This window comes from Myotis daubentonii, chromosome 15, assembly GCF_963259705.1.
Source record: "Myotis daubentonii chromosome 15, mMyoDau2.1, whole genome shotgun sequence".
NCBI classification, from domain to species: domain Eukaryota; kingdom Metazoa; phylum Chordata; class Mammalia; order Chiroptera; family Vespertilionidae; genus Myotis; species Myotis daubentonii.
Window position 1 is genome coordinate 8,479,499 of NC_081854.1, and position 24,431 is coordinate 8,503,929.

The 24,431-nt window shown below is 58.9% G+C and overlaps 1 protein-coding gene across 3 annotated transcripts; it reads right to left on the reverse strand.

The window, feature by feature from the left end:
- Positions 1-541: 541 nt before the first annotated feature.
- Positions 542-24,131, reverse strand: PPFIA3 (PTPRF interacting protein alpha 3). 3 transcript variants are annotated; one of them, XM_059665906.1, is made up of 29 exons: positions 23,853-24,131; positions 19,562-19,816; positions 19,232-19,333; positions 18,762-18,926; positions 18,312-18,386; positions 17,806-17,880; positions 16,579-16,800; positions 15,111-15,257; positions 14,884-15,018; positions 13,970-14,053; positions 13,688-13,819; positions 13,169-13,231; positions 12,973-13,052; positions 11,841-11,985; positions 11,090-11,277; positions 9,609-9,831; positions 8,806-8,969; positions 8,550-8,677; positions 7,655-7,748; positions 7,387-7,468; positions 6,463-6,663; positions 4,402-4,464; positions 4,208-4,234; positions 3,021-3,196; positions 2,324-2,421; positions 1,940-2,115; positions 1,780-1,848; positions 1,405-1,576; positions 542-913 (listed from the first exon to the last, which is right to left on the reverse strand). In XM_059665906.1, the coding sequence occupies exons 2-29, from the start codon at positions 19,799-19,801 to the stop codon at positions 855-857; spliced, it is 3,585 nt and encodes a 1,194-aa protein (XP_059521889.1). In that variant the 5' UTR covers positions 19,802-19,816; positions 23,853-24,131; the 3' UTR covers positions 542-854. The 3 variants fall into 3 exon arrangements, with proteins under 3 accessions (XP_059521889.1, XP_059521890.1, XP_059521892.1); XM_059665907.1 differs by lacking the exon at positions 23,853-24,131 and adding an exon at positions 20,295-21,252; XM_059665909.1 differs by lacking the exon at positions 4,208-4,234.
- Positions 24,132-24,431: the final 300 nt, after the last annotated feature.

Sequence of the window (24,431 nt, forward strand, 5' to 3'; positions counted from 1 at the left end):
TCTTTACCCGTGATCACTGAGTGACGCCTGAGGCAGGGGGGCCGACCAGAGTCCGGGGCGAGAGCTTCCCCCGTCCGCCCTCCCCCCCACGGCACATCTCCCAGTGGCACCGTGGAAAGAGGATTCTCCCATGCAAACCCCGGGGCCGGAGGGGAGCGGGGAGCGCGCTCTGCGCCCCCCACCCCTGGGGCACGGACACGGCCACAGCACGGGGGGCGGAGGGCCCCGGGGACACGAGACACTGGGGAGAGGGACCCCGCCCACAGCTGACCTCCGGCCACCGGGCACCGGAGGCGGCGGGCGGGGCTGAGTGGCACTGGGGGCGAGGCTTGTAGCAGCGAGTCCCCCCTCCCCTCCTTTCGGACGGAGAAGGAAGACTTGGGCCCCGCGACCGGGGAGAAAGGGGAGGGGGCGGCCTGTCCTCGCATGCGGCCCGGGAGGGCAGCCCCGCCCCCTCCCCGTGGGGAATGGGCACCCGTCTCCCGTCGGAAACTGATCAATAAATTACAAAGTAGAGCCGAGGGAGATGGAAGTTTGGGGGCGGGATTTCTTCCTGCCCTCTCCTCCCCCCCCCCCTCGGTCCAGTTCATGTGGTTTGGTCCAGGCCCGGTCCAAGTGTGAGGCGGGGACGCGCGCTCCCCTCCAGTCTGTGCAGATGGTCCAGGCGGCGGCGCGCGCTCCCCGGCGAGACCACACTGGGCAGGAGGGGAGGCAGCCCGGCCTCCGGGAGATTCTTCATCCGCGTGAGGTCGCCTAGACCGACGCCGGCAGCACGTGGAGCAGTGAAGATCCATTCATTGTGCTGCCCCAGACCCCCAGGATCGCCCAGCACAGTCCTCACCTGGAGGCCTGCACTAGCAGGAATAGGTCCGGACCGAAACGCCGTCTGCCCGGGAATTCCCAGAAGTCTGGCCTGGAGGGAGAGCGAGCAGCGGTTCAGCGCGCGCGCGCGCACCCGCACCCACACCCACACGCGCGCACCCACACCCACATGCGAGCATTCACACCCACACGCGAGCACTCACACCCACACGCGCGCACCCACACCCACACGCGCGCACGCCCTGTCCTCCCCAGGGTTTCTCCGATCCTCAACCCCAAGCTTCCTTCCTGGGAATTCCCCTTCGGGAATGACAGCCAGCCCGAATCCTCGCCGGCTTCCCTCCCTTTCCCGCAGGTTCGTCCAAGGTGCCCCAGATGACACAGGGCGAGCGCATTTCCCACCCTGGAAAGAGGGTGCGAGAACAATCCCTTCCGCGCCCGGAGAGAGTTGGCATATAGGAGCGGCCCATGTGCCATGAGCGGGGGAGAACGGGCCAGGCCATTTCAGAGCCTGCAGGAGGAGGCCTCTGGGGTGGAGAGTTGGTCCTTTTCTCCCAACCCCGAAGAAGGGGAGCCGCCCACCTTCCGACTGCAGCTTGCGAAGAGGGAGCCCCGGCGAGCCCAGGGCCCCCGCTGCGGCCGAACGGAAGTTGGGAGGCAACATCTCAGCGGAGTCGGGGCTGACGCCTCGGAGGTCCTTCTCTCGGAACATCTTCCGCCAGGACGGGGAGCGGCTGAAGGACTTGGCGCTGTCCTAGGTACAGGAGCCGGGCATCTGGTGTGGCACCGGGGCCCGGTTCTGACCCCGCCCCTTCCTTGGACTCCACCCCTTCCGTATTTCGCCGCTTCTTCCCACCCCGCCCCTATCCTGGCCCCGACTCTGGGCAGCCAAGCCCCACCCCTTCAGCTCCCACCCTGAAGGTGCAAGGAGCCAGCCTCCGGAGCTGCTGCGCCCACCTCGTCCAGCCGCCTGTCTGTGCCCAAGGAGATGAGGTTACTGAATTCCTTTTCCAGGAGCTGCCGGGCCTGGGGAGGAGAGGCGGGAAAGGGGTTGCAGCTTGCAGACTGCGAGGTGGGGAGGCCCAGTACGACCCGGGCCCAGCGGCCGCTCACCCACCTGTGCATTCTGCGTGGGGATCTGCAGGAGCAAGGCCAGGTCGGAGTAGTCAAAGGTCTCGTCCAGGGCCAGCAGCGCCCCGTGCACCCCGCTCTCCGTGAGGTTCGTGGCAAATTCCTTCAGTCCCAGTCCGGACACCCAACCCATGACCCGCTCATTGGACCACACCATCACATCTGGGGACCAAAGGAACCCTCAGCTGCAGGCCCGTCCAATTTAGCCCATCCCTTCACCCTCTTCCCTGGCCATGCCTCCTAGACCGGCCCCACCCCATGGCTTATGGTCGCGCTTTCCTTCCCCCGCCTCCCTCCCCTTGTCTTTCTCCAGCCCGGCCCCAAACCTCGCCACCGGCTCCCAGAGGGACTCTTACCCCCTTCTACTCACCTCGGATCTGGGTCTGACTCTCTTCCCGCCTCCGCTCCAAGTCTTTCCGGTCATAGTTGAGCCGTTTCAGGCACATGATCCCGTAGTGCAGACTCACCCTGAGCAGCAGGGGAAGCGGGGTCACAGGGGAGGGGACCCTTCAGTACCCCAGTGACCGCTGCTCCCGCTGGGCCCTCCCCACCGCCTGGTCTTCTGGGAGAGGCCAGTCTTGTTCTATTGCAGCGGTTCTCAACCTGCGGGTCGCCACCCCTTGGGCGGTCGAACGACCCTTTCACAGGGGTCGCCTAAGACCCTCCTGCACATCAGATATTGACATGACGATTCATCCCAGTAGCCACATGACAGTGATGACGTAGCAACGAAAATAATGTTATGGTTGGGTCACCACATGAGGAACGGTATGGAAAGGGCCAGAAGGTTGAGAACCACTGTTCTATTGGGTCGGTTCTAGTGATTGCGGACCTCAGAGCTGGGGTACTTTCAACAGGCAGTTCCTATTCGCAAACCTGGAAGGGGGGTGGGCTCAGCTAGCCCAGCTGCCTCAGAATTTGGACTCTCCCTAGCGGGCCATCTTACTGACGGAAGAGGCACGGGGTCGATTTCCGGAAAATCCCATCCCCAGTCCCACTGGCCCAGACTCTGCAGGGGCGCGCCCCCCCCCCTCCCCGCCCCTGGCCTGTCCCGGCGGCGGCCCCACCTGTGGAAGCTGTCCACCATTTTCAGCTGGCCGCGGAGCTCCTTTTTGTTGAGGTGGTCCAGCATGCGGGCGTCCACCAGCGACTCCATGAAGTAGCTGCGGTACTGGGGCAGCCCCAGGCTGGGCAGCCAGTCGTTGCCCACCCACTCGTGGTTCATGTCGCCATACGCCAGGATCTGGGGCCATGGGCAGGTAGGGGAGGGGTCAGGCCCTGGGACCCCTTCCCGTGTATGTATGTATGCAAGGGTACGGTCTACCCCCCCCCCAATGCAAGGTCCTGCTTTTTCCAGCCCAGAGCCGGACAGTGGGCCCATCCAATGGTGTCCCCTGCTCCCTAAGGACAGGACAGAGCCGTGTCTACTCAAGTGTGGTCCTTGGACCCACAGCATCACTAGCGCCTGCGAATTCGCTGGGATTGCAGACTCTCAGCCCCAGGCTACTGACGGAATCAGAACCTGCGTTCTCACAAGATCCCCGGGTGATGAGAGCCGTACATCACAGGCTGAGCAGCGGTGATCTAACATGGCCCCAACTCAGAACAGATCAGCCCAACCTCACTACGCCCCCGAGTCGACATCACGGATTCTCCCAGCACAGCGCTCCCCGCAGCAGAGAGTCATGGAGTCACCCAGCACCCTGGCGCCGTCCCGAAAATCCTAGTCCAATGCTGGACCCGGCCCGGGACAATATTCTGGACCGGCCTAAAGTCCTTCCCGGACTTCAGCATAATCCATGCCTCCCCCTGGCCGGAAGCCAAGGGCCCGGGGCCCGCACAGTTCTTTCCAACAGGCGAGTTCATGCCTCCCCAGCTTCTCCGCCAGACGTGCTGCCCCCTCCCCAAATGCTTTCCCCTTTGCCCGGTACACTTTCCCCGCAGCCAGCGGGGAAAACGGGTGCACCGTCTCCCTCTAGTCATAGCAATGGAACAACCCCCGGAGCCCCCACCACCCTCGATCCTGGGGTGGCCCGTGCACCAAGCTAACAGCTAACAATGGAACCACCCGGCTTCCGCCCAGACCCCCACCAAGCCCCAGTGAGACAGCCCAGAGCCGAGCTCCGCACAGCGCCCCCCCGCGGTGATGAGGGGATGCCCCAGCGAGGTTAGGGGTGGGGCTCGGAGAAGAAGGGGCGTCCATGCAGCGTGCACAACCTGGTCATGCGCCCCCTTCCCGCCCCGCGCCCCCTACCTGCTCCCAGCTGATCTCCTTGGTCTCCTGACCCGTTAGTGGGAAGAGGGGAAAGAAGGGGTGGGTTAAGGGGCAGGCGGAGGGCGGGAGGAACGAACAGACGGACAGACAGCCACAGACTCGCCCCGTTCCGCCCCGCCCCTCCCGAGAGAGAGTTAGTGCCACCCCCAAAGCCGCCGGCAGGGGGCACTCACAGGCTTCGTCGTGGCCGTGAGGGACTCCATCTCCTCATGTGTCATCCACACGTTTCCTGTGGACTGAGGGGCCGCGGGGTGTTAGGGAAGGCGAGAGAGGACTTCCAGACAGGGAAAGGGGCGGGGGGTGGACGCTCCTGGAGGCTCGGGTCATGCACATTTATACACAGTGTACTTTCTGGCTGAGAAAGGCCAGTCACTGCTTGGACAAGCCAGGGACAGAGAAAAGGCATGATCTGATCGTTTATTGAGCACCTGCTGTGTGTATCAGAACTTGGGCTTCCGAGTGGAACAAATTCAGGTTCCCATTGGGGGCCTGCTGGGCATTTTGCCGTGTGGCCCTGCGCCAATGGCATCACCTCTGTCCACACGAATGTACAGAAAGGACGCAGAGGGAGGTGGCAGATGCAGCAATGGGGCGAATGTTCCCGGGAAGGAGGACGTGCGTGCACATTTATTGGGCTCCTGCTCCCAACAGCCCCCCAGGGGTTAGGAATTCAGACATGCATTCAATCATGTGGGCCCTGGCCGGTATGGCTCAGTAGGTTGGGCGTCTTCCTTTTTATTTTATTTTTAAATATATTTTATTGATTTTTCACAGAGAGGAAGGGAGAGGGATAGAGAGAAACATCAATCAGCTGCCCCCTGCACGCCCCCTACTGGGTATGTGCCCACAACCAAGGTACCTGCCCTTGACAGGAGTCGAACCTGGGACGATTCAGTCCACAGGCCGACGTTCTATCCACTGAGCCAAACCACTGAGCCAAACCAGTTAGGGCGGTGGGCACCTTCTTATGCACCCAAAGGTTGTCAGTGTGATTCCTGGTCAGGACACATGCGGGGATTGTGGCCTTGATCGCCAGCAGGGGGCGTGCAGGAGGCAACCAATCATGTCTCGGTCTCCCATGGACGTTTCCCTCCCCCTCTCATTCTCTCTCTCTCTCCCTCCCCCTTCTCTCTGTAAAAATCAACAAAACATTTTTTTTAAAGAAAAATGTATGTAGCCCTAGCCATTTTGGCTCAGTGGATAGAGCATCGGCCTGTGGACTGAAGGGTCCCAGGTTTGATTCCAGCAAAGGGCATATGGCATGTGCCCAGGCTGCGGGCTCAATCCCCAGTAGGGGATGTGCAGGAGGCAGCCAATCAATGATTCTCTATTATCACTGATGTTTCTGTCTCTCTCTCCCTCTCCCTTCCTTTCTGAAATCAATAAAGATACATTTTTTAAAAATGTATGTAATGACCCTTGAGTGCCAGGCACAGTTGTACAGTCCGGGATGTGCAAGGGGAAGTTTGAGTACAGACTGAATAGTAGATGAAATTAACAATAACGGTCGTGTTCTTAGGTGTGACAAGGGCACGGTGGCGATGTAGGGGAAGGTTCTTATTTATAGGGGACGCCCGCTGAAGTAATTTGGGGGGCCTCCTGGTTATGATGTCCACACATTACATTCGAGTGCTTCCGATGCACACATTCACGTGTGAACAGCAAGCGTGGCAAAGGGCTAAGTGCTGCATTAGGCACGGCACACATGATTTTCTGTGTGGAATGCAAGGATAAAACATGAGAAGGCAGTAAATGCTATGGAGGAAATCAGGTCTTAAGGTCCTGGGGTGATGGGCAGCAGGCGACTAGTTTAGCTGTTCAGTGAGAGAGGCCTCTCGGAGGTGGTGACATTGGGCTGAGACCTCAGGGATGGCAAGGAGCCAGCCTGGGGGGAAGCGGGGAGGGGGGTGCTCCAAGAAAAGGGGGTGCCCAGGAGCAGAGTGAGGGAAGGAGCGGGCAATGGCCTTTCATCGGGGGCCTTGCCGGCAACCATATGGGTTTGTCTTTTCTCCAGGATGGGTCCCTCTGGCTGCGGTTGAAGACAGACTGAAGTTTAGGGGTTCAGGGGAGGCAGGGAGACCTGAGGGAAGACCCTCCCCCCACAATCCAGTGGCATAAGGGGAGTAGAGGTCTGCAGGGCGGAGCTGGAATAAGCAGGCCTGGATTGGCTAGTCTGCAGGCCAGAGGCGGGGCCTTGAGGCGGCAAGGGCTGGGATGGGCCCCTGGACACTCACTGTGCGCGAGGAGGCGGGAGCGGAGGGCGAGGTGAGGGAGACCATCTCCTGGATGGCCAGGCGCAGCTTGAGCCGGTGCAGCGGGTTGCTGATGCCGATCTCCCGCTGGATCTCCGTGTCGGACAAGTTGGCCATGATGGCCCCACTCTTGACATTGGCCCGGCAGGCGGCCACATACCACGCAGGCATGCCTACCCACAGCTGGGCCAGCGGAGGAGGGGGAGAGAGAGAAAGGCAGAGGAGAGACACGATATCACACAAGAGGAGAGACGGGGGAGATGGGGGCGAGACAGGAAGAAAGGGAGAGCCGGAGACAGAGAGACGGGGAGAGGCAAGTGGGGGAAGAACAGAAAGACACAAAGGTCACAGTGGGAAGAGACAGACAGAGCAAGTCAAAGGGCCGTGAGTCAGAGAGAGCCACGGGGAGACCAAGGGGGAGAGTCGGGGAAAGGCAAGGCCAGCGTCAAAAGGGAAAGAGAGGGATGGAGAGAGACAGAGATCAGGAGAGACACACAGAGATGAGAGACAGACATGGGGAGAGAAAGGAGCAAAAACATTGGGAGAGAGACATGGGGAGAAATATGGGCCATGACAAAAACAGAGATGAGGAGAGAAGCAGAAACAGACAGGGAATCCAAAAGAGAGCGAGAGAGTGAGAGAGAGGGAGAGAGAGAGGCAACAGGAGACCAGGACCAAAGTGAGCATCCCAGAGGAGGGAAGGGGGGGGGAGCAGGGGGGGGAGGGGGAGGAGAACAAATAAGAAGGAGATCACAGGAAGCCTGACTCCTTCCAGGGCCTTATGCCCCCCCCCCCCCCCCACATCTGGGCCAGGAGGGTGGTGCTAAGTGGACCCAACCAGCCCTAGTGGTGGGGCTGTCACAGGGGTTGAAGGTCAGGAATCAGGGCATTTCTGGGCCCCAGTACCTCCAGCCAGGAGACCACAGTGGGGCCATCCCAGGCGGCAAAGGGCAGACCCTGGCGGCAGGCCTCTTCCAGAAGTTCATGCCTGGGAAGAGGGGGCCAGGGCAGAAGCTCTCAGGGGCAGAGACCCCAGCCCTCCTGGGTGGCCCCCTTCACCACAACCCCCTCTCAAAACACTGGTTATGAACGTAGGAAACCTGGCAGGAGGTTCCAACAAAATGCATGTGGATCTTTGTAAGTCCCCCCCCTCCCTCCCCACTCCCACACTCACTTCCTCTTGTTTCTCCGGTCCTTGTCTCCTGGGCCTGTCAGCTTGGCTAGCCCCAGAGGGTCGGTGGCCAAAGTCTCATCTGAGGGTGTTCCAGCTGGAGGCAGGGAGGGGCCAAGATTTGGAGAGTCTCAGGGGGAAGCAGAGTATTTCATGCTGGGGGTGGTGAGAAGGAAGCCAGGAGAGCAGAGGCCCCAAGGGAATATAGTCAATGAGGCCACAGAGAGGAGTGATCAAGCCAGACAGGGACCAGTGTCACCTCCCAGGCAATAAATCGGAGATAACCCCAAAATAGGGCATCCATTGGCCTGGCCCCGTCAGGGTGGCCGTGGTGTGCTGCCAAGTGTTTAGCTGGCTCCATGAGGAGGAAGGAGCTATTCCTTGATTTGTTGCATTTGCCCATTTCTATGGTGTGAATAATCCCACTGTGCCACTTTCAAGCTGCCAATGTGATGTCAAGCAACTCACAAAATGCCTGAAAATTTAACTGCTGGCTCTCACAAGCCGATACAAGGAGGCTCCAGCACACCAGGTGCTCTGCCTTTAGGACATGCCTCCCTAAATGGGAAACGACATAACAATATGATTTAGGCCTCCAGTCACTCAAGCAGGCCACAGAGGGCTCTTTCTCCCCCGCCCCCCCGCCCCCACCCCCCACCCCTGCCTTCCTCTGCAACATGAATGAAAGTCAAGTGAATCTGTAAAAGAAGAAGGAAGAAACAAAGCAAGGATGGAAGAATGAAAGGAAGGGAGGAAGGAAGGAAGGAAGGAAGGAAGGAAGGAAGGAAGGAAGGAAGGAAGGGAGGGAGGAAGGGAGGGAGGAAGGAAGGAAGGAAGGAAGGAAGGAAGGAAGGAAGGAAGGAAGGAAGGGAGGAAGGGGTAGAATCGGGGTACTCACCCAGAGAGGAGCTGTCCCGACCTGGCGGTCCCATTCGCCCCTTCTCCTTCTTGCCAAAGAGACGACCTATGGATGACTTGATGCTCTTCTTCTTGGGGGCTTTGTGCAGGGAATCTTGGGTGCCCTCACTGGATGAGCAGGACAGGGTGAGGGCAGACCCCATCTGGGATGCGCCCTTTCATCCCAAGTCTTTGTCCCCTCCCATGTCATCCTCCCAAGCAAGCCCATCCCTGTCCCATCTCTTGTCCCTGCTGACCTTCCCCGTGAGGGCCCCCCATCTTCCAGGGATCCTGCCTGCAGTGCCAAGGCCTGGGTCATTCTCTCTATGCGGGCAGAGCGGGGCGTGGGAGGCGGGGTGTCTCCTGGGATAGCTGGCCCCTCCCCTCGTGGAGCCCCAGCTTCATCCTTGGGGACATGATTCTGGGGATAGAGAAGTAGAGAGGCTGGATTAAGTTGGAGTCATATTGGGGGTTCCTCATTAACTAAAATATCTACTGGGGGATGTATGAGGCATCCCTGGTTTGGGGAACCATTTCTGAAGGTAGCCTAGGCCAAGTGGGATGAAACGTAAAGCCAAAGATTACAGTCCACTAGAGCTAAAGCCCATATTGATAGTTTCATAGCTTATGGTGTCAGAAGTGGGATCTCTGTGGCCCCAAGGAAAGCCACTGGGTTACAGGTTCTGAAAGCAGAAAAGCTTGGGTTTCGGGCAATAAAATAAGATTAATACCCGTTATGCATCCCTCAAAGGTCAATTATGAGGATATAATGGCAGTTCTCAAACGTATGTTCAGTCACAGAAGCATTTTTAAAAATCACTTGCAGAAGCTTAATGCATAAAACTGGTCAAGGTAGACCAGATCTAACTAAAATACAAGTTGGGATTCAGGAGCCCAGTGGCTCAGTCCTCCCTTTGCCCTTTGAGTTGGAATCTTTAGTGAAGATAAGGTCGCTTTTGAAAGCCACTGGTGTGAGAAGTTATTGTTGCTATCTGTTGGGGAATCCTGTTTCTGACCTCCTACCCACCCCGTGAAGCAAAGGAGACTTCAGAACACTTACAGCTTTGTCGGCGCCCTCACGGGCAGGACTAGGGGGTGCCAGGCGGGGTGTTGAGTGGCCGGAGCTGGGAGGGGAAGGACTGGCAAGGGTAGAGGTGGTGAGGGAGGGGGGCAGGGAGCAGCTACTGCGGTAGCGGCCCAGTGAGTCCAGGGCAGAGCCAGATACCCGGCTCTCCAGTTCTTCTGCCCTTTGTTCTGTTGTCTCCTTCTCCTCTTGGATTAGCCTGAGGAGGGAAAGGGGGCGAGACTGGTGAGAGGACTGAGGCAGACCATGGGAGTCTGAGGATCCCAATGAGCCAGAAAGCTTAGGGAGGCAAAAATAATTCTGAAGAAGGAAGGCATAATGAGGTGAGAGGGTCTTGGTGGATTCGTGATGTGAACCCACCAAGATCCAAGGGGGGTTAGGGGTCATGATGGGCTCAGGTCAGGGAAGTCGATTCGAGACAATGATCAGGGTCTGCATCAGGATGACCCTGATGATAATCAAGTGGTTCTGGAAAATCATAAAGGGGTTTTTTATGGGAAAGAGGTCAAGGAGGACAACAAGAGCAAATTCATAATAAGATCCAGATGAGATCTGGGATTCAGAGGTCAACCTAGGATCTGGGAAAGTCTTAGAATCATTTTGTATATGAGAGTTGCTTACTCAAGTCAGAACAAGTTTGAATGGAAGATGGTAGTCATGTTGGTATATTTTCTGGGTCCATGGAGGGTGTATTGTTAGAGAACTAGAGGCCTGGTGCACAAATTCGTGCACAGGTGGGGTCCCTCGGCCTGGCCAGCGATTGGGCTGATCAGGGCCATATGGTGGGAGGTTGGACGGCTTGGGGGAGGGACCACCGGAGGTTGGCTGTGGGAGCACACTGACCACCAGGGGGCAACTCCTGCATCGAGTGTCTGCCCCCTGGTGGTCAGTGTGCGTCATAGCGACCAGCCAGTCATCTGGTCATAATGGTCACTTAGGCTTTTATATAGAGAGATTGCTAAATAAGGTAGTTGCTGGGGAGTTGGGGTGTACTTTATATAATGGGTGAGTCTTCATAAATTGAGAATTCTTGTTATATATTATCTGCTGGGTAGAAATTCTTGGTATGGAGAATTGCAGTTCTTGATGTGTTAAAGTGAGGCTCTTGGTGTTTTGGGATGGGGTGCTTGTGTTGAGAATCTTGGGGGACCAGGCTTCTCTGGGTATTGTTTGTGTGAAGCCATTAAATCCATGGTGTCCTGGAGGATTGTTGATGGACTGGATTGAGAATTTTGGTATTTGGAGGTTTAGTCTTTGCTGTGTTGGGAAATATGAGGGATATATATGTATATCTCATATAGGAGACTCCTGGGGGATCCCTGGATACTGGAGGGAGTGTCGGGCTGGGGAAATCCCCGTGAGGATAGTGGGAGAGGAGAAAGATTCCGGCCTTCACAGCAGACTCCACAGCGAGAGGGGCTGTGGGGTGAGCCCAGGCAGGATGGGGCGCTGCTCACTTGATCTCCTTGTTGATCGCTTCCAGCTGCTCCTGAAGCATGATGGCCAGTGTCTGCACATCGGCCTGCCCGCTGGGGGAGAGCAGCTCAGCCCCAAACATCCCCTCCGCCTCCTCCTCATCTGAGCCATCCAGTTCCCCAGGAAACGGGGGTGGCATGGGCCCCGCAGGGGCGGACCGCTCCCACTCCTGTGTCTGTGTGGAGAGAGGGGGGCCCCCCGGCGGGCAGGGGAGGAGATTGGCCCTGGGTTGTCCTTCAACTCTCCTGACCTTGCCCGCCCTCCGGGACCCCGCCCACGTCCGACAGTGGCTGCCCCCACCCTGTGATGGAGCCCTCACACTTTTCCCAGCTCTGCTTTGTCTCCTGACAGGTCCCTTTCCTTGACCACCCCAACCCTCTGAGGACTCCGCTCCCTCCCCTGATTTCACTGTTTTCTTTGGCTCAACTCACTCACTTTCTTCACTTAACCCCACCCATTCTAGGATGCTACGCCCTGCCCACCATCCCCCGGAACCCGTACCCCCACCACCCCATCATCCCTCTAAGGCTCTCACCAGGCAGGATTTCCGCGAAGAGACACCCAGGCACGTGGGGAAGAGGGAGTTGTGGGAGAAGGACAGAAGACAGCATGGATCCGGGAGACCCCGCTCCTCAACCCAGCCCCCTCCCCGAGCCCCGTCTGATAGACCCCAGTTCCCACTGTTGCCCTCCCAAGCCCTGCTCAACCCAGGCCCCAGAAGTGGCTGCTGACCTTGGAGGGCTCATCCTTGACCCCTGACCAGCGGCTCCTCTTGCCTGCTCGGCCACTGCCAGCCCCATAGGGGTCCAGGTGGGCACCAGAAGGTAACGTAGGTGCCTGGGAGTAACGGAGCTCCAGGGCACTGCCAGGGAGAGACCTGTGGGCATGGAGAAGACCGTCAGAGCCCTGGCTGGTGTGGCTCAGCTGGTCCAGTGTTGTCCCGTGCCCCGAGAGGTCATCGGTTCCATTCCGGCCGGGGCACATGCCCATGTTTCAGGTTCAATCCCCGGTGGAGGGGGGGTATGCAGGAGGCAGCCGACGGATGTTTCTCTCTCTCTTGCTCCCTCTTTCTTTAAAAAGCAATAAAAACATATATTTAAAAAATATTAATAAAGAAGAAGGCAGAGACTAAGGGGTCAAGAAAAGAAGAGCTGAGCCCTGGTCAGCGTGGCTCCGTTGGTCGAGCGCTGTCCTGTGGACTGAAAGGTCACAGGCCTGATTCCTGGTCAGGGCACATGCCTGGGTTGTGGGCTCAATCCCCCATAGGGGGCATGCAGGAGGCAGTCCAATGATGCTATCACATCACATTGATGTTTCTCTCTCCCTCTCCCTTCTCCTCTCTCTAAAAAAATCTATGTTAAAAAAATGTTTTTAAAAGAAAGAAAGAGCTGAAACGGGTTTGGCTCAGTGGATGGAGGGTCGGCCTGCGGACTGAGGGGTCCCAGGTTTGATTCCGGTCGGGGGCATGTACCTGGGTTGCGGGCACATCCCCGGTGGGAAATGTGTGGGAGGCAGCTGATCGATGTTTCTCTCTCATCGATGTTTCTAACTCTCTATCTCTCTCCCTTCCTCTCTGTAAAAAAATCAATAAAATATATTTAAAAAAAGAAAGAAAGAAAAGAAAGCTGAGGTAGGAAAGGGCCTTCGGTCAGGAGATGAAGAGAGGGATCTGAGGTCAAAGGTCAGGGGAAAGGATCTGGTGTCAGTGGTCATGAAGTCAGGGGTCAAAACTAAAAGAGATCCGTGGCAGTCTCCGGAAGACAGGCAGCGGGTGCAGTGGGTGCGGGGGAGGCCGAGGGATCAGAAAGGATGAGCCTGGCCAAGGGGGTCCAGGGGTAGAGGTGGGCAGGAGCGCTGCTGTCACCTGGAGTAGGAGGACGGAGGCCGCCCCCGCAGCTGGTCAATCTCCATCTGCATTCGCTCCATCTCCGCCAGGAGCTGCTCCTGCGGGGACAGGTCAGAGGGGTCAGGTCAGCGTGTGCCCAAGGCACAGCCCTCCCAGCTGGTTCCGACCCAGCAGGGCCTGCCATTGCCCGGGCCTCCCGCCAGGACCCGCATACTTTGTTGAGCAGCAGTTCGTCCTGCAGTTTCTTCATGTTGGCAATCTCCTCACTCAGTGAGTTCTGTGGGGGACAGGGGTGCAGTGAGGTGGGGGGGAGCCTGAAACGGACATGCTCTGGGGGCCCGAGAGGAGCCCCATGAATGAGGTGTGCATGAATGGTGAGCTGGAGCACATGGGGGTTGTGGGTCCAAAGATGCAGCGGGGTAGGGGATCCCGTTCCTGGGAGCCCCAGAATTCCACATCCTGTGTAATTAGAGGATTCAGTTTGAGGGTCCCTAGGATAAGAGGCTTGGGGGAAGCCAAGAACTCAGGGTACAGGTGCCCCAGAATTCAGCTCTTGGGGGGTTTAGGTGAAACAGTGGTCCCTGCATTACGGCAGAGAAGTCTGTCGGATGCGGGAGGCCCAGGTTTAGGGGGATCTCAGATAATGGGTCTGGGGGAACGACCCGGAGCCCAGGGATTTGGGCAAGAGGTGGCCCAGGATGCAGGGCTATCGGAGTGCTGGCTTGGGGTGCACCTTCTCCTCCAGCGCCCCCATCCGCTCCTTGAGGTGCAGCTGTAGCCGTTCGTTGGACTCGCTCAGCAGTTTGTCCACTGTCTCGGACAGCCGCTTATTGTGGTCATCGTTCATCTTCTCCCGCTGCCTGGCCTGCCCCAAGGAGAAGGGGACCAGGGGTGCTCAGGCCCACGGGGTCCAGAGCTCAGCCCCTGCTGAGCTCCTCCCACCGCCTCCGGGCCCCGCCCCCGCCTCCAGGCCCCGCCCCTCGCCTTCCCTGCATTAGCCCGTTCCTTCTCTCACCCGCTGCAGTTCTTGGTTCTTCTCCTCCAGCTGGGCCTCCAGCTGCCTGAGCCGCTCCTCGAAATTCCCATGGCGTTCCTCAGCCTAGAGGATGGAAGGAACATGACGTCTGACTTGGCCCCACTGGGACCCAGGCAGGCTCCAGTCCCACTTCCTCCAAGACCGGTACCAGGCCGGGCCCTCATCCACGGGCCATGTCCCTTTCCTCAGTTCGTGTTCCAGGCCATCCATCCTTTCAGTCCAAACTAGAGAACTCCTCCCCCCACTCCCCCGTCGCAGACCTCCAGACCCTGCCCCCATTCCAAGTTTTAACCCTCCCCCAATCCCCAGGCCCTGATTTTTCATCCAAAATCCAGGCTGTAGGTCTGCGACCCTTCCAGACTCCAGGCCCCGCCCCCTCCTCCGGGCCCCGCCCCCTCCAGACTCCAGGCCCCTCCCCTCCTGACCCCGCCCCCTCCTGGCTCCAGGCCCCGCCCCCTCCTGCAGACTCACGGCCCCGCCCTCTCCTGCAGAGACTCAGGCCCCTCCCCTCCTGGCCCCGCCCCCCTAATCCAGGCCCCTCCCCTCCTGACCCCGCCTCCTTCTCCAGACTCCAGGCCCCGCCCCCTCCTGCAGACTCGGGCCCCTCCCCTCCTGGCCCCGCCCCCATACTCCAGGCCCCTCCCCTCCTGACCCCGCCTCCTTCTCCAGACTCCAGGTCCCGCCCCCTCCTGCAGACTCAGGCCCCTCCCCTCCTGGCCCCGCCCCCATAATCCAGGCCCCTCCCCTCCTGACCCCGCCTCCTTCTCCAGACTCCAGGCCCCGCCCCTCCTGCAGAGACTCGGGCCCCTCCCCTCCTGGCCCCGCCCCCTCCAGACTCCAGGCCCCGCCCCCTCCTGCAGAGACTCAGGGCCCCGCCCCAGGCCGCCCCTCACTTTATTGAGGGCGGCCACGCGCTGGGCCAGCTGCGCTTCTATCTCGGGCAAGGTCTCGGCCTTCTGCAGCGTCTGCTGCAGCTTCTGCTTGGCGTCGTCCAGCCACTCGGCCAGCTGGCGGCTCTTCTCTTCGCTCTAGGGCAGGACAGGGACGGGATTGGGGAGAAGCTGGGTCTCCCGGCAAGGACCTCGTCCTCAGCGCCCCTTCCCGGAACCCGGCGCCCCACCTGCCGGTACAGCGAATCCTTGCTGGCCAGCTCGTTCTCCAGCTTGTCGTTGGCGTCGTGCAGGGACGTGGCCTCGCGCTGGGCACTCAGGTAGCGCTTCTCCAGCGTCGTGATCCGCTCCTCCATGTCCTCCCGCTGGGCCAACGCCTGCAGAGGTGGCAAAGGGCCGCGTGGACTACAGCTCCCCAAAGGCCCTGCGGGGAGCCTAGGCCTAGAACCCCAAATCAGGCACCCCAGGGAATCCTGGGAAATGCAGTCCCCTGGCTTCTGGGCGTCAGAACGGTGGAACCAAACCTGCCAAGAGCCCCCGGGAATAGCCAACGTGAGGTCCCTGCCACTTGAAAGTTAGAATGGTGGTACCACACTGCCCGCGAGCAGCACTGGCTTAGCCCCTCCCCATGTGAATGGCCCTGAGGCTCAGGGGATGGGAAGTCTCCACTCTTCTTGGGCCACTTGCCTCAAAAACCCAGGACTTAGATGTTTCGGCAACTTGTGGCACAGCCCAGGCTTAGAGTCACAGAGCAAGTGCCCTAGGGCAGTGGTTGTCAACCTTCTGGCCCTTTAAATACAGTTCCTCATGTGGTGACCCAACCATAAAATTATTTCCGTTGCTACTTCATAACTGTCATGTTGCTACCGTGATGAATCGTCATGTAAATATCTGATATGCAGGGTGGTCTTAGGCGACCTCTGTGAAAGGGCCGTTCGGCCACCAAAGGGGTCGCGACCCACAGGTTGAGAACCGCTGCCCTAGGGCCTCCTGGGAAGCCAAGGCCCCTTCCATCTGGGAGGCAGCATCTCCCAAGAACCCCCAGAGTAGCACAGGCTCAGAACCCCAGAAAAGGTGCTTCGGGGTCTCCTGGGAGGTGGACCTGAGTGTGGCTCTTCCTAAGCCTTAGGAGCACCCTAATTAAGTTAATAACAGGGTACCTACCTATATAGTTTAAGTTTAAAAAAATGTGGCTCTCAAAAGAAATCTCAATCGTTGTACTGTTGATATCTGGCTCTGTTGACTGAGTTTGCCGACCACGGGCCTAGTGGATGAGAAAACTAAAGTGCTCACTATTCTTTCTCATCCAGGGCCTTCCTTGGAGAACCCATGCCTACATTTCTCGCAGCCCCTGGGGCATGGGAGTGAGGATCCAGGAGCCTAAGCCCGGAATGGGTTGAAATGCAGACCAAGGAGTTCAGTTTGGAGGCACAAGAGGATTTGCCAATGATAACATCACTACGAACAGTTCTGAGCGCCCACTGCGTATGTGCCACATGCCAGCCCTCTGACAAAGCTGTGAGTCCCATGTTACAGGCGAGGAAACTGGGGCTCAGAGAGGGAGAGAATCTACACGGCTTATGAGTGGAATTCAGGTTCCATCGTTCCTGAGCTCTGTGACTTGGGGCAAAGGGACGTGGGGAAGCGTTCTGGGGAGGGGAGGGACAGAGGGCAACCCACCAGCGGCTCCGGCCTCACCTCCTTGAGGTCGCGCTGGAGCTTGACGTTAGCTTCCTCGGCCTTACCCAGCTCGCGGTGGGCGGTGCCCAGCTCCTCCTCCAGCTGGCTCATCTGGCGGCACAACACCGCCAGGCGCTCCCGCAGCTGGCACACCTCCGCGCGCTGCCGCTCCAGGGCCTCCTCCAGCTCAGCCGTGCGCCGGTTGGATTCGCCTCCAGGACCCAGGCCATTGGCAAGGGCCTGAAGTGGGGACCGTGAGGAAGGAAGGGACAGAACCCAGAGCGGGGAAACAGAGACAGAAAGAAAATGCAAGGTAAAAACACAGTTGATGGCGGGTGAGTGGACAGAGTGAATCAAAGATCAGTAAGGGTGCCCTGCCAGTGTAGCTCAATGGTTTGAGCACCGAACTATGAACCAGGAGGTCACGGTTTGACTCCCAGTCAGGGGGGTCCATTCCCAGAAGGGGGCGTGAGGAGGCAGCCAATCAATAATTCTCTCTCATCATTGATGATTCTCTCTCTCTCTCCCTCTCCCTTCCTCTCTCTGAAATCAATAAAAATTTTAAAAATTTAACAGTATATCAGTAAGGGTCTTGGAGGTCACAGTAGTTAGCGAGGTGACCTGAATCAGGTCCTAGGAGCTCAGATGTCCCAGGGTCAGTGAGGATCATATCAAACATTAAAAGGACCATCACGGCCCAGCTGGCGTGGCTCAGTGGGTGAGCGTTGACCTACAACCCAGGAGGTCAGGGTTCGATTCTCCGTTAGGGCACATGCCCAGGTTGTGGGCTTGATCCCCAGTGTGGGGCGTGCAGGAGGCAGCCTATCCATGATTCTCTCTTATCACTGACGTTTCTATCTCTCTCTCCCTTTCCCTTCCTCTCTGAAATCAATAAACAATATATATATATAATATTTTATTGATTTTTTTACAGAGAGGAAGGGAGAGGGATAGAGAGTTAGAAACATCCATGAGAGAGAAACATCCATCAGCTGCCTCCTGCACACCCCCTACTGGGGATGTGCCCGAAACCAAGGTACATGCCCTTGACCGGAATCGAACCTGGGACTCTTCAGTCCACAGGCCGACGCTCTAGCCACTGAGCCAAACTGGTCAGGGCAACAATATATTTTTTTAAAAGAAAGAAAGAAAAAAGGGACCATCACAAAGTCAGAGAAGAGCATGGAGGTCAGAGGGACGAGGAGCCGTGAAGAGCAAAGGGAGCGAAGGACTTCCACCTCTTACCTGCCCGTCCCCATCCTTGCCCGGCTCCTCCAGCCCCGATCGGCGCCTGGACAGCTGCTCTCGAAGGTTCAGAGTCTGGGAATGGGAAAGGGAAATCGGTGAGAAAGGAAGACTAGTTCCTTCCCACTGGCCCCAGCCGTCTAAGGAGAGGCCATGGGAGCCCCGGGTCCTGCTGGGGCTGCCCTCAGACCCTGCGCTCTCCTATCTCTCCTTAGCTTCCCAGCAGGGACGGGGGGTGGCTTTACTCTTGTCCTCTTTAGCCCGACTTTTCCCACTCAAACATTCCCGCGGAGTGGGCTCTTCCCGTTGGCCCCGGCCCCTGGTTCTCACCTCAGTCTCACTCTCACTAGACAGTTCTCCTCCTAGCCCTGAGGGACCCCACTGGTTCTCCATAGTCCAACCCCACTAGTCCTCTGCTATAGTCCTGCCCCCAACAGATTCTGGAACCCAGAATCAGCCCACCCCATCGGGAGCTCCTTAGTCCCTCCCCCCCTTCTCGGCCTCACCTCCTGGTTGCTCATCTCCAGCTCCTCTTCTAGTACAGCCACCCGCTCCAGCGCCATCCGCAGCCGCTCGCGGACCTGGGGATGGGGCAGGACGGGAGTGAGATGGAGATCAGATCCAATGTAGGACAGCTGGCCATGGTGAAGAACGCCCCAGAACGGGCCTCGTAGGGAAGGTTAGAGTTCCTCTATCTATAATGGATGTGCAGCCCCAACCTGCCACCAAAGCTTAGCCCGGCCACGGGAGCCCCGCCTCGTTCACTTTTCCATGATCAACCAACCAGTCAGTCAGCCTGCAGAGTCGGTCGATCAGAGTCAACTCCCCCCCCCCCCCCCCCACACACACACACTTAGGACATCCCCAACCAACCACAGCCAGAATCTCTGCAGCTCAGGACAGCGCCAGCCACCTGCGGGCTTCCCTTCTACAGCCAGGCTCTTCCAGTCTCCTACCTTCTCATCCAGGGCCTTGTGGTGCTCGAAGAGGGATTTTAGAGCCTTGAGCACCTCCACCTCCGAAGAGACCCCGCCCGGGGACTGGGCCTGGCGTTTCACCACGGTCATGCGCAGTGACCGCTCGTGTCTGGACACCAGGCACTCCAGGTGCTCCAGCAGTAGCTGCAGGGACAGGACACCGGGTCAAAGGGGCAAGGAAAGGGAGGCAGGGTCGACAGGAAATGTGGCTCAGACAAGGGGTTGGACACATGGGCAAAGAGGTAAGGAACGAGGCAGGTCAGTAAGAGAGGAATCTCCGAGGTAAGGGGCGGCGTCAGGGAGGAGTGGCACCGAGATAGAGGCCGTTATGGAGAGGGGGAGAGACGGGAAGGAAGGAGGGGACCAGAGGACAGAACACAGGACCCCAGGTGGTCGGACCGCAACACCGCGAGACCCCGCCTGCACCGCTTAGCAAGGCGCTCGCTCACCCGCGTGTTGTTCCGTTCGGCCTTCAGCTCCGCAATCTCTTCTTCCCGCTCCAGCAGCTGCTCTCGACACAAGTTCAGCTCCTTCGTCAGCGCCGCAAACTCCTGTCCAGATGTGGGCAAGAGCGGGACCACCGGATCAATCCTTCCCCACCTCCCTCGTGGAACCGAACTGTTGGAAAGCCCCGCCCTCCCCTATAAGCCCCGCCCCTCATCGACTCAGGCCCCGCCCCTCCCCGACAGAGCCCGCCCCTGGCCCCTCCCTTGCTGGCGCCGTGCCCCGCCCCCTCCACGCCTCCACCGCTCGAGGCCCCGCCCCGGCCCCGCCCAGACCTGGGGCAGCGCGATGCTGAGCTGGCGCTGCAGGGAGTCCTTCTCGTGGCCCAGCTCGCGCAGCCGCAGCTGCGCCGTCGCCAGCCCGTCCTGCGCCTCGCGCAGCGTCTCCAGCAGGCGCTCGCGCTCCGTGAGCATCGTGACCATGAGGCGCTCCAGCTCGCCGCCCGCCTCGTCCGGGCCCAGCGCCGAGCCCCGCCGGCCATCCTCGCTGATGGTGGGCATCACCTCGCACATCATGGCGGCGGTGCTGGCCTGCAGGGGCAGCGAAGGGGCAGGGAACAGCAACCGGCCTCGTCAAGGCGCAGGCAGGGAAACAGACATGGCCACTCGGCTCATGCATGGAGGAAACCGAGGCAGAGCCACCCAGGCATATTGCACTGGACAAACTGAGGTCTGTTCATTCTGATCATAGCATAGGATAGACTGAAACCCATTGCTCTGGGGGAAACCAGGACTTGGCTACCTGGGTGAGAGCATTTGGGGAAACGGAGGCCAGTCTCCATCAGGCACCGACAGCAAATCTAGGCCCAGCCTGGTCCACCACACAGAAGCCGGGTGCCCCAGGCAGGCACTGCCTCCTGAGTGCATGTGGAAAAGTCAGCTCCTACCTATTTTGGCCACGCTGAGAATCCCCCTCCACCCACTGCATGAGAGACAGAACCGAGCTCCTGCCAGAACCGTGACTTCAGGGGGACACAGGACTGCGGTCACAGAATTAGGTCACTGGTACCTGATTAGCTGCTATCCAGCTCGATTCCCCTCTTCTTCAGCTTCTCATCCGGACCTCAACTCCAGAAGAATCTAAAGACCCACTCCACTTGGAGAAGGGGGAGCATGGAGGAGGGCGGGGTAGGCTAGCCATCTCCCACAACCCGGGTGACCAAGATCCAGCTCCCTCCTTCATCAGGTCCGGGAATTCCTGCCCCGAAACTCAGGAGTCTGAGCCTCCAGCCTCCCTCCTTCCCAATCCTGGGAGTCAGAGACTACAGCCTCTGCTCTGGGCTTTAAACCTCCAACCTCAGACTCAGAAATCCCAGCCTTCAGACCCCTGCTCCCCCAGAACCCGACAGGCCAGGCCCCCAGGACCCAGGAGCTGGGGCGCACACGCTGTGGGTGGAGATGAATGGAGTTCCCCAGAGCCACTCCCTCGAACGCATCAGGTCGGACAGGTCCAGCTGGCCCAGCCGAAAGCAGGAGGGACTTTCATTCGCTTCCCCCCTTTCCCTCTCTCCCATCTGGCAGTGGCATAACCGGTTCTAAGAGGAGATAATTCCCAGCGCCACCCCATTTTCGGACTGTGTCTAAAGCCTGGGACTGGGGCCTTGGACTTCTGTGAGGAGAGAAGGGGGTGGGGTGTGGCTGGGAGAGCAGGCAGCTGGGTCCCTTGGATCTTTGAACAGGTACATCTGGGAATCTTGACACCTGAATCCCAGAACTCAGAGGCCAGATTCCGGAATATGTTCATCAGAAGGCAGGCCAGCCTTAGGCCCCAAACCAACATGGTATCTAAAACCCAGAGCCTGGTCAGGGGATGCAACACAAGATGCTTTAAGGAAGCTGTTCTAGAACTTCAAATTCACTGAGAAGGAAACAAAACACAGCAAGGCTGGGCACAGATCTAGAAAGCCACCGGCATGTAGATACAGCATAGAGCGCAAAAAGAACATATCCTTCCATGTGTATAATGTGAGTTGGGTAAGAGCTGCACTTCGGGCATATTCTAGAAGCCTGTTCTGAAACGTTGAACCAGCCAAGAGCAATCAATAACTTAAAAAGCAACGGGGTGACCTCAGAATGTTATCTAAGGATATACCTAATGCCATGCACAACAAACCTCTTCAGGAGACATAATCTAGAATGCAAAATCTACCAGAGATGAGGGTATAACACGGCTTGCCATCTTGGTTTTCTCATGTGTCTAGAAAATAATGCTAGAACTCAGAATGAAAAAGAGATGCTCTAGAATTCAGGACATGCCCTGGAGGGGGGGAAGAAAAACCTAGAAAGTAGCGAGGAGTTTGTCTGGAACTTAGTCGTGCCTGGGGGAAGATGTAGACGGATGCATGCTTGGAATTGAGAATTTACTGGCATGGGGCCTGAGCTGGCAAAGGAGAGATAGGGTGCTCTGGAAATGAGGACACTTCTAAGCTGAAGACTCCAGAAGAGGGGAGAGCCCAGAGCTTGATTAGAACGCCGATGTGGCAGGAAGAGCAGGACACCAGGGGACAAGTTCTGAGCCAACATCACACGAAGGGAAAGGTGGGCGGAGACGGTGGGAATGGAATGGATGGGCCTAGAACCTAGAACCTGAGGAGGAAGATCTAAGGTAGAACGCTTCAGAGGGAGTCTTCTAGATTGTAGACTGTAGAACTGGCTGGAACCCGAAGCAGAAAATACATTCTAGAGTTGGTGGCACAATTCAAAGGCGAGAGCACATAATCGGAAGACGCTCATTCTAGGACTTAGAATGTCCCTGGGAAGAGAATGGAATGTAGAACAATGCCAAGGACATGGCTGGAACGTAGAACACACCTAAGATGAAATTTTAGCAGAGACCAACCAAGGACTGGGTCCTGTCCCAAGAGGCAGTGGGATCAGAATGTGGCTTGCGGGGGGCGGTTCCTTAGATATTGGAATTCATCTGGGAAAAGACATGCCTAGAATTTAGCATCAAGCCTAGAACTGAGAACATGCCTTGGGCAAAGATGGAACAGAGATGTTGACTGGGAATGTTCCAGGATCTAGAAAGAATCTAGAACGTGGAGTGCTACAAGGGCAATGTTTAACCGGAAATGTGGAAGGCGGTGAGTAGGTTCGATCATCTAAGGAGCCGAGGCCACAGAACACATTTGGAGGAAGGCATGTATGTTTGGCTAATAGAGAGTGTATTCAGAGAATGGGCCATCACCATATGGGCCGCAGAAGGCAATGGGGTGCCAGAAATATCTCAAGAAGCTGGGTCTCAGGGGAGAGAAGAGAGCCCCGGGCAGCCCAGCAACTGACATGAAACGGGGATGAGGCAGGAGTTTGCCAAGGCCGCTGGGAGGTGTCATGTTTATAGGGGGATGGTGAGACCAGGGGGACCTGGGTCCCTAAGAGTAAGAGATGAGGAGCTAGAAACCTGGGCAGGAGGAGAGTAGATTCGGGGACCTGGACTCCTGAATCCTTGTGGAGGTAAAAGACTGGGGGCGCGCTGAGGCAGATGGCCTCAGTACAGGCTGGTGACCAATACAGAAGCCAGGATCTGAACGCCTGGGTCCCTGATGGGGTGCAGGGCTGGGGACAAGGCGTCTAGTCTCCAGGGGCGGAGGTAGGGGGTGGGGAGGCAGATGCCAAAATATGGCATTAACAGTTGCATTCTGAGTCCCTGGAAGGGAGGGAGTCATGGCGCCTGAATCCCTAAGGGGGCAGATGCTGGGGTTCGAGGAGGCTGGGTATATTTGCCTGAGGAGCGCAGGGGCTGTGGAGCTGGGTGTCTAAAGGGACAAAGGCTGGGAACCCGGGCCCCCGGATGCCGATTCCCCTAAGGTGCATAGGGCAGGAATCTTCAGAAGCCTTGACCCCTGAGGAAGGTGCTGGGGTCCCCGGAAATCTAGGGTGCTGAGGGCCGGGCCGAAAGCCTGGCCGGCGGAACCCTGAGGCCCGGGCGTCAGTCCGGGTCGGGGAGGGCCCCGGGTATCCCCGGGTCAAAGGCGCGGCAGGGGGGATCCCCGCGCGCCGCGCCGCCGGCGCCCCCTTTCTGGCGGTGGCAGCGGGAGGTGGGGGAGGCGAGGCTGCCGAGCGCGCTGACCATGGACAGCTCCAGAGCGGGCCTGTGTCCAGGGTGGCCGCGGGCCGGCCTGGACCGGGGGACGCGGCCGGCGGCTGGAACCGAAGGGCTTGAGACGGGCAGACGGGGTGCGCGAAAGGGGCACCATGCGGACGCGACCGGGGACGGGCGGCCCTCGCCCCGGGGAGTGTGACACGGCCGCGGCGGGTGTCCGGGACTCTCCGGACTGGGCCGCGGAGGAGGACCTAGACCCGGAGGGGTTCCCAGGGCTGAGCTGAGCTCCAGGCTCCTGGGCCCTGGAGGAGGCGCCAGGCGGCGGTCTGCCCGGGATCCTAGGGTTTGGCTGGGGACTCTGAGAGCCGGGAGGGGCACACCTGACTCTCTGGGGCTGGGCTGTGCAATCTGGGCTCTGGGGTCCCCGGGGATGAAGAAGGGAATCCAGGATCTCGGGGAGGCGGGGAAAGCTAGGCGAGGGGTCCCCGGGGTGGGCGCTGCCTGGCAGGCCGGGCTCTTACCTACCTGGTCCGCGGCGGCTGCGGGCGGAGCTGGGCTGCAGGAGGGACGTGGGGTGGGGTGGGGGGACCGGGCGGGGCCCCTGGCGGCGGCCGGGGCCCGGATCGGTAGCTCTGGAACCCTGTCTCCGCCGCTCGCGCGGGCTCCGCGTCTCTTGCTCCGGCTTTGGGCGCTGGGGACCCCACTCCCTCTCACAGTCTTACAGCCCTCTACCCCCTAAAATAGTCCCCTAACCCTGTCACCGTTCAGCCTCCCCCAACGAGGCCGCAGCCGCCAGATTCAGGGGTGCCCACCAGCGCCCCCAAAATCCCACCTTCCCCCCCCAAAAATTCCCTCCTCCCTCCCCCCCAACAGCTCCCGGGCGGTCGTGGCCCCTTTAACAGGAGACTGACAGACGGCTCTGAGTGGCCAATGGGAAGCAGCGTCGGCACCGGCAGGAGGCTAAACCCCGCCTCCGCACGGGCTGGGAGGGGTCGCGCGGGCGGAGAGCGGGAGGCGGGGCTCGAGACATATCAGCCAATAGGCGTGAGGCGTGAGGCAGCTGGGGCGGGAGGCGGAGCCCGGCCGGGAGATGATGTCACCTGG

Bases quoted from the DNA above. Each gene is read 5' to 3' on its own strand.
- PPFIA3 (XM_059665906.1), bottom strand. From the start codon at position 19,801: ATGATGTGCGAGGTGATGCCCACCATCAGCGAGGATGGCCGGCGGGGC. The intron at 6,664-7,386 runs GTACTGGGGCCC...CCGCTGGCCCAG, and splicing joins CTGTGGTCTCCTGGCTGGAG to CTGTGGGTAGGCATGCCTGC. The intron at 2,116-2,323 runs GTGAGTAGAAGG...TTTGGTCCCCAG, and splicing joins GAGTCAGACCCAGATCCGAG to ATGTGATGGTGTGGTCCAAT.